The following is an 8,923-nucleotide window of genomic DNA, read 5'->3' as shown; positions in this document are numbered from 1 at the left end:
GCTCTTTTTTGTAATATATACAATGGTTGAAGTGAGCTTTTGTATGTATTTCCCCAGTTTTCAACGCCATACTCTAAGTATGGTAAAATCAATGAAGAATACAAAATATGTAGTGCTTTCCCGTCCAAAATATATCTAACCCTTGCCAATATCGATATATTTTTTGCTATTTTGTTCTGAGCATATCTGATATGAGATTTCCAGGAGAATTTGTCATCAACTATGACACCTAGAAATTTAATTTCATATACTCGTTCTATATTAGCTCCCCCAATTTTCAATTGAAGTTCATTATCTAGTCTACGATTCCCAAATACCATATATTTAGTTTTATTCAAATTCAGAGATACTATATTACTGTCACACCATTTCTTTATCTTCTCAAGTATGAGTGGAGAACGTGGACTCGTGACATGGATTAACTGTATAGTGTTTTTGTTTCTGTAGAGCATCTGCAGAGGAGAAATATGGCAAGGAACTGGTCGCCATCGCCCGCAAAGCTGGGGGCTTATATGAGATCTGGTAGGTGTGCGTGCTGGTGCATATGACTTTAGCTCTCTGACCAGTACATTTATTCTGCAGGGTTGGACTCACAGAAAGCTTTTCAATGCATGGACTTTCACCATTTTCTAATGTTTTCCTGTGTTTGGTTTGTCTTCACAGCACTTTGAGAGCATCTTTTGATGAAATGAAAACACGTAAGCACAGTATTTCTTGTATTATTTGCAGGGAGTATTTTTGTTAAAATACCAATCAGTTGTGAGTTTTTAGTTGTGTGTTGTGGTGTTTTTCAGAAATGGAAAACATAGGAAACCTGCACATTTACCTTTCTGGACTTCTGAAGGAGGAGGTGAAGAGAATGGAACAGTTCAGAGAGCGACAGAAAGAGCAGAGGAAAAAGGTACCCATTAAAAGTATGCCTTTAGTTTCTCATTTGCATCCGGAGGAAGTCTAAAAGCAGAGGCATGTCTGTATGTGGTTTTCTGATCATAATGACTGTTTTATATTCTGTTTTTTACATCATAGTTTGAAGCGACCATGGAGAAGGCCCAAAAGACAAAAGTCTCCCTCTACAAGAAAACAATAGAAGTAAGGTTAATTCACATGATCTATTTGTGGAATGTGTATTTTGTTTCAGGCTGTAGTTTACGTTTTGTGTGAAATTTACACCAAAGTCATTTCAGTTTCAGTGAATGCATTTATACTCTTTACATAACTGTGGCAGAAATAAAGATGCATGACTCAAGCCTGGACTGCTAGTTTTAGTGCAGGTACATCCTGCTTGTACAATATCTGTGAAAAAAGTGCATGAAATGCACTGTAAGAAACTGACTCACTTTTTAAAGACAAAAAAAAAAGCTTTGTAAGATGATAAGCAAATGCCATTGATAACACAGCATGAGAAAGAAGCCTGCAGAAGAAGGAAGTGAGTTGTCACTTGATGGACTGTATTTTTCCACACATGCATGGCACATAGTTCTAAACGGTAGTCCCCCGCACTCCAATCCCCGCTCCTCCCCTTTCCTGTCAAGAGCTCATAGAACTAATGATGATGTACCAATACACTGGTGTTATAGTTTCTGTTCTGTTTCCTTTGTAGTCTAAAAAAACCTATGAGCAGCGCTGCAGAGAAGCAGATGACACAGAGCAAATGGCTGAAAAGATGGGTAACACTCAAAATGTCACTCCCAAACAGACTGAAAAGGTAAATCTCTACTGTGGTATGACTCACTAAAGATTTTCTGCAATGATTTCATTTGAAGAATGAAAGACCTTCCTTTACTTTCTAACTGGAGATTTTATTTTTCCCACAATTAGCCATCAGGTTCTTCTTTTTGAGTTTGCTTTCAAAAATGTGTCCAACTCTAGATGTGTATTAAGATATAGAGACAGACATATAGACTGACAACTTGTGTCTCATATGGTTATTCCTAATTTAATAATTATTCAAATTACATCTAGCCTTTCTAATCCCTTGAAAAATCCACTATCTATAAATAGAAATATTGTTCATTTCAAATGCTTTACACAAAATGCCTCCTATATCATTGTCAGTGCATGTGTGTTAGAGGTTTTCAAGTTTCCACGTCACACAAGTTACATATGACGTCACAAAATCCTGCATGTTCAGGATTTAAGATCACATCTGTTACTGTTGCACGGTGAAGGTCAAATGTCAACGTGAGCTACTTGCATTTTTGAGCAGAGGAATACATCTCCCGTCAAAATCCATCTCATTCCCTGCTTGTGTCTTGGTCTTTGCATTTTGCACATAGTTTGTAACCACTGTGACTGTGTAACTCTTTAAGTTCCTGGAAGAGTTCTTATGCTCAAGAAAAGCAAAACAAGAAAGCATCAGAAAACAAGCTTACAAATGTGAAGGCAACGTGTCATTTTGTAATCAATTTTCTTTTTCAGCTAAACAACAAAGCTAAACAGTCGAGAGAAGCTGCACAGGAGGCTGGTAAGGACAAACAGCAAGTCAAACTGGCATTTCATCTGGGAAGCCATCATAGTTTACCAGAAATCCCTTTTTTTAGGGATGATCGTCACATTAACTTCGCTTTATTGAGCTTTTCGTAGAATTGGATGGAGTATAAAGAGCCATCCATAGTTTGATGAGTGTGACATATGTAAATGGAATATTAAATGTTAAATCAGTTTTATAGAAGGTCTTGATTTACTGTATTTTTTACAGTTAATTCTTTGTCTTTAGAGAAACAGTACAAATCAAACATCGAACAGCTTGAAATGGTCCGTCAAGAATGGGAATCAACACACATTAACATATGTGAGGTAAAGTATGGCACTGGAAGCTGCACTTCTCTTATTCTGTGTATAAAGTGAGGAACATGCAGCACACTATAGCTTAATACATTTTAAAATGTACAGACTTGGACCAAGACTGGCAACACCGGAAGCCTGTTTCGTCAGTGAGGTTGTGTAATAATTTCATGAGCACAGAATAAAGTGAGTCACTATTCTATGAAAATGTTTCGAGGCAACAAAGTCTTTCTACATCTGTTAACATCAACAAAGCAAAGAGGATCTTCATTCATTCCTTTCAGGGCAATTTTAGGTTGTAACGCAGGGAAACGCACACATACATAACACACTGCAGCAGTACAGTGAAAGTACTTTTACAGATTTATCATATTTACAGTCACACCTGTTGTTCTGCAGATGTTTCAACAGCAGGAAGGAGACCGCATCAACATACTAAGGAATGCTTTGTGGGTGCACTGTAACCATCTATCAATGCAGAGCGTGAAAGATGACGAGGTGGGTGCAGCTGCTCCCACACATGTAAACATGTCTGCAAGGCAGTCCTTTAAATATATGTTTTCGTTTTACTCTGGACAAACATCTCTTTCAGTGTTACGAGAATGTGAGGAAAATACTGGAAGAGTGTGACATCATCGCAGACAACAACCATTTTGTCGAGAGTAAACGCACTGGTTCAACCCCCCCAGGTAGGCTCACACCCTGCAGCCTTCCTCATCTGGATTTGAATATGTTCTAAGGGGGAAATCTTAATATTATCTTTAGGCTGCTGCTAAACCATACACCTTTGGCACCTTTTGAAACAAAGTACATTGTGTGTAACAGGCCATTACCCCTGAAGCATTTTTTTTAACTTTACAGATCCAATTGTATTCCAAGATTACTATGAGAGGGATGCTACAGCTGACAGCAATGGCACTGCTGGAATCGCAGGAGTCATGAAAAAGTCAGTTACACTATGGAAAGCACTGTTACCAAATGAAAGTAACACTGGTCTACAGCCAAATGCTTCTCAAACAAAATAACCGATCTTTGCTAATTCTGGGCCACTGAAAATGAAAATGATATCTAAGATTGTTGATTGGCTCTGGTTTATAAGATATAGCACTAGCAATGTATGAATTTTGTGTGAAAGTGACCAAACATTGTCAAATAACAGAAGGAAAGATGTCAGAGCAAAACCAGTAACCAGAATTCTCATGGACAGAACTACTGAACTGTTATCTCTCAGGCAAACCACACCTTTTTTGTATAACTAAGGTGCTTACTACGTTCATACCTCAGCTCAAGACATCAAGTTCTTTGCTGTTTACATTCGCCCAAAATCTATTTTGATGTCAAAAGCTGTCACTTACGTATCTACTATTACCTACCACTACTATTTTTGCAGAAGTGGCTCATGTTTAGATTCTGCGGATCCTTTCTGCCAATTCTGTGCTGACAATTGTGGTTACTTTCTCCGTCTCAAAAGTGAAACATAACACTTGCTGTTCAGAGGGACTGCATAAGGTCATGAGATTGAAGTTTAAAAAATGTATATACATGTACAGCAGCATAAAATGTAAATGGACAAGTGTTTTAAAAACTATAGCCAGTCAGTTCCTTTAAAGGTAATATTTGAATTCAGGATCTCAAAATCCATGAAAACTACTGCTGTTCCATTTGAAAGCCAGTCTAATGAAGATAATAACAATGTTTTCTCCGCTCAATATCTGTACACTTCTGAATACTTTTCTCAATTTGCAGATTTTCAAATCTTCTGCAGGGGAACTGTTCCAGTGGCTCCAAAATGTCGATCAATGAGCCAGCTGCACACCCTATTGGTATGGTACTAAAGTCATTCAAGTAACACTGCAATTTCCAAAATGACGACAGATTGTGAAAGCCACTTCATCTTTGCAACACAAGCTGTGGAGCAACTATAAGTTAACATAGTATAGATTTTATTGCTTATAATCCCCAACCGGGGGACTTGTACTGCAGGGTGCAAGTCTGCACGTGCACAGTGGTGGAAGAAGTACTCAAACTGTATAGCACAGTGTATAAATACTCTGTTACACGTAAAAGCCCTGCTTTTAAAATGTAACTCAAGTACAAAGGTATTAGCATAAAAATATACTTAGTGCCCGAGTTCTTACTCAGGCAGAATGGCACAGTTCACAATGTATCATATAATGTGTATTATTGCACCATAATTATTATTAATGATGTATTATAGTGTATATCATATTTAATGGTGCAGGTGGTAAAGGTGAGCTAATATTAACTACTTTATATGTTTATAATTTTAAGTATATTACATAGGACTGGGTAGTTTGTGAATTTCCCAGCGGGGATCAAGAAAGTCTTATGATTATGCTGTATTTTGTTGTATTAATCTGAGAAATAGTAACTAAAAAAAATCTATTACAATATTGTTCTATCAACATAGTCACTGGTTCAATAAGAAAGTTGCAAATAACGAGTGGCTTCACATAGTAACTAAACCAATGCTGATTATGTCTGCAATCCTCTCATCTCCTCAGCCGACACATCAGGAGTATATGCTACCGTTCCTCAAGTTCAAGTGTCCCAGACGAGCACTGATGAATACAAAGCCATGTATGACTACGTGGCACAGGTCAGCTTCTTGGCTCTGATGTCTAACTCTCTACACGAGACACTTTCAGATGTACTTTTAATTTGTTGACTGTCCTTTCTGTTCCTGTGTAGGGCCATGATGAGCTTTCTCTGTCGTTTGGGGACGTTGTGGTTGTTATAGACCAAGGTCAGGATGGTTGGTGGATGGTGCATAGAAACGGCCTTACAGGACTGGTTCCAGGCTCTTACCTTGCCAAAGAATGAGTTTACCTGACCACCATATCGCGACTACAGTTCCTCATGTAATATTTTGCCTTGCCATTTACTTACAGCTTAATTTTATCACTTGCTCATATTTGCGTTACATACATCCTTTAAAGCGCTTGTGTAGGATTTAATAATGTGTAATTTGGTGTCCCCTAGTGGGAGACATGATAGCAGAGAGTGATGCATGTCATTAACACCCCATAAATTTGACCCTGAAACCCCTCAGAATAAAAGGTTGACACCATTAAACAGATAAATACATTTTTACAACCTATGCAATAAAAACACTCGAACATAAAATCCTACAAACAAGGGCTTTCAGAATGAGACAGTGTTGAACTGTGTATAATGTATTGTTATGGCACATTCACATTACTGTGCCCTTAGTGCTGTTGTGTTGAGTGCTCCTCATACCGGTAACAGCTGGGAGATATACTGGTCTCTCGCACAAGGTCACTGCACCAAGTTTATCCATATACTTTGCTATACAGTGAGGAACAGAAGTATTTGAACACCCTGCGATTTTGCAAGTTCTCCCACTTAGAAATCATGGAGGGGTCTGAAATTCACATTGTAGGTGCATTCCCACTCTGAGACAAAATTTAAAAAAAAAAATTCAGGAAATCACATTGTATGATTTTTAAAGAATTTATTTGTCTTGCACTGCTGAACACAAGTATTTGAACACCTGAGAAACAGCAAGAATGCTGGCTCACAAAGACCTGTTACTGTGCCTTGAAAAAGTCCACCTCTACTCCACTCATTAATCTAAATTAGTAGCACCTGTCTGAGCTCTTTAAAGACACCTGTCCACCCCACAGTCAGTTAGACGCCAACTACTACCATGGGCAAGACCAAAGAGCTGTTAAAAGACACCAGAGACAAAATTGTGGACCTCCACAAGGCTGGAAAGGGCTACGGGGCAATTGCCAAGCAGCTTGGTGAAAATAGATCAACTGTTGGAGCAATTGTTAGTAAATGGAGGAGGCTAAAGACGACTGTCAGTCTCCCTCGGACTGGGGCGCCATGCAAGATCTCACCTCGTGGGGTATCACTGATGATAAGAAAGGTGAGGAATCAGCCCAGAACTACAAGGGAGGAGCTGGTCAATGACATGAAGAGAGCTGGGACCACAGTTTCAAAGGTCACTGTCGGTAGAACACTACGCCGTCATGGTTTCAAATCATGCATTGCACGGAAGGTTCCCCTGCTCAAGTCATCACATGTCCAGGCCCGTCTGAAGTTTGCCAAAGACCATTTGGATGATCCAGAGGAGGCATGGGAGAAAGTCATGTGGCCAGATGAAACCAAAGTAGACCTTTTTGGTCTAAACTTCACTCGTCGTGTTTGGAGGAAAAAGAAGGATGAGTTGCATCCCAAGAACACCATCCCTACTGTGAAGCATGGGGGTGGTAACATCATGCTTTGGGGGTGCTTTTCTGCGAAGGGGACAGGACGTCTGCACTGTATTAAGGAGAGGATAAGTGGGGCCATTTATTGTGAGATTTTGAACAACAACCTCCTTCCTTCAGTCAGAGCATTGAAGATGGGTTGTGGCTGGGTCTTCCAACATGACAACGCCCCGAAGCACACAGCTAGGATAACCAAGGAGTGGCTCCGTAAGAAGCATATCAAGGTTCTGGAGTGGCCTAGCCAGTCTCCAGACCTCAGTCCAATAGAACATCTTTGGAGGGAGCTTAAACTCCGCGTTGCTCAGCGACAGCCCTCGAAACCTGACAGATCTAGAGGAGATCTGTGTGGAGGAGTGGGCCAAAATCACTGTTGCAGTGTGTGCAAACCTGGTCAAGAACTACAGGAAACGTTTGACCTCTGTAATTGCAAACAAAGCTTTCTGTACCAAATATCAACACTGATTTTCTCAGGTGTTCAAATACTTATGTTCAGCAGTGCTAGACAAATAAATTCTTTAAAAATCATACAATGTGGTTTCCTGAAATTTTTTTTTTTTATTCCGTCTCTGAGTGGGAATGCACCTACAATGTGAATTTCAGACCCCTCCATGATTTCTAAGTGGGAGAACTTGCAAAATCGCAGGGTGTTCAAATACTTCTGTTCCTCACTGTATAAAGCTAAAAGCATAAATGGTTAAACAGACAGACTAAACTAACCTCGTGGGAAACACCTGGGCTTCGATCTGTTTTTGACAACAGCCAGTTAATCTTTATCTGCAGGAATAAAACATTCAAACTTTGTCAACAATTCCACCTTTTTGTAAAGGTCTAAAATTTCTATAGAACAGTACAGTAAATCAGAAAACATTTAATTTCAAACTTTCGCCTCATTTATTCCATCCACAATTCTTATAACGGCTACAGTATGTTTTAACATATCAAATTCTAAACTACCATCAGTAGGTTGCTGAGACAAAAACAAACTAAACAGCTATAGGGCAACAATCGATCTTGGGTTAAGAATCTGCATTACAACATAAAATATCCCGCATACTAAAGGGGATTACAAGGGTTGATTCTTAAGAGACATTCAATAAGCAAAAGCCAGTTAAGTTATATAGTTTACACAATACCTGCTGTGCCGTTAACTTGGGTTATTTCTTGACAAAAAATGCTGCAGAAAGGTAAAGTCTTAATTAAAACTGAGCTATATCAGTAGTATTGTAGTGGTAGTAGTAATGATAATGGATGTATTGGGTAAAATTATATAGCTATTCATTCAAGTACATGACAAATTCAAATATAAAATAATATAAAGCCATACATATAGTGCAAACTAACATATGAGGAAATCACCCTGTCCACATTTGACTCTAAATATTACTAACAAAGTTTGTGTTTGGAAAGCTGGAGGACTTCATTCCATCCTCAGGGAACGAGAACGCTTTCTACAACTTATTCTCATTGACCAATTGACAAACTGACAAATTTGGTGATTAGCGTTTGAAAAACAGGTGGATAGTGTGGTTAGTCTGTTTAATGTTAGTGTGGTAATAGATTACTTTCATGCTCTAACCAATGACACATTCGGTCTGAAAGTGTTTTAATATGCTCCTTTATGCAAAGGTGCCCCCTGTAATAAGAAGCTCGTAGGCAGGATCTCTCCTTCTGCGGCACAGCACGACACATGCACAGAGCATCCCCAGCATCTATGAGAAAAAGGAACACACTTCATAGTACTGCTCTGGTTCTTTATATTTATTTATATATATATATATATACATACACACACACACAGTGCCTTGCGAAAGTATTTGGCCCCCTTGAACTTTGCGACCTTTTGCCACATTTCAGGCTTCAAACATAAAGATATAAAACTG

The 8,923-nt window shown here is 38.9% G+C and overlaps 2 protein-coding genes across 2 annotated transcripts in view; one reads left to right on the top strand and one right to left on the bottom strand.

Moving 5' to 3' along the window:
* pstpip1a (proline-serine-threonine phosphatase interacting protein 1a) overlaps positions 1-6,092 on the top strand; it is a 9,354-nt gene extending 3,262 nt beyond the window's left edge. The window contains exons 3-15 of the mRNA XM_020611054.1: positions 448-522; positions 664-698; positions 795-901; positions 1,027-1,089; positions 1,601-1,705; positions 2,419-2,464; positions 2,717-2,796; positions 3,184-3,282; positions 3,377-3,473; positions 3,646-3,730; positions 4,531-4,607; positions 5,310-5,404; positions 5,497-6,092. Of these exons, the coding sequence (XP_020466710.1) occupies positions 448-522; positions 664-698; positions 795-901; positions 1,027-1,089; positions 1,601-1,705; positions 2,419-2,464; positions 2,717-2,796; positions 3,184-3,282; positions 3,377-3,473; positions 3,646-3,730; positions 4,531-4,607; positions 5,310-5,404; positions 5,497-5,628 (1,096 nt within the window). The 3' untranslated portion in view covers positions 5,629-6,092. The remainder of the gene's footprint in view (positions 1-447; positions 523-663; positions 699-794; positions 902-1,026; positions 1,090-1,600; positions 1,706-2,418; positions 2,465-2,716; positions 2,797-3,183; positions 3,283-3,376; positions 3,474-3,645; positions 3,731-4,530; positions 4,608-5,309; positions 5,405-5,496) is intronic.
* A 1,818-nt stretch (positions 6,093-7,910) lies between these two features.
* tspan3a (tetraspanin 3a) overlaps positions 7,911-8,923 on the bottom strand; it is a 5,754-nt gene continuing 4,741 nt past the window's right edge. Inside the window, exon 7 of the mRNA XM_020611066.1 lies at positions 7,911-8,752. Coding sequence (XP_020466722.1) covers positions 8,660-8,752 — 93 coding nt within the window. The 3' untranslated portion in view covers positions 7,911-8,659. The remainder of the gene's footprint in view (positions 8,753-8,923) is intronic.

The sequence above is a fragment of the Monopterus albus genome, unplaced genomic scaffold (assembly GCF_001952655.1).
Source record: "Monopterus albus unplaced genomic scaffold, M_albus_1.0 scaffold5.1, whole genome shotgun sequence".
NCBI lineage: Eukaryota > Metazoa > Chordata > Actinopteri > Synbranchiformes > Synbranchidae > Monopterus > Monopterus albus.
Note: the sequence above shows the minus strand (reverse complement) of the source record. Positions and strands in the feature narration are given on the sequence as shown.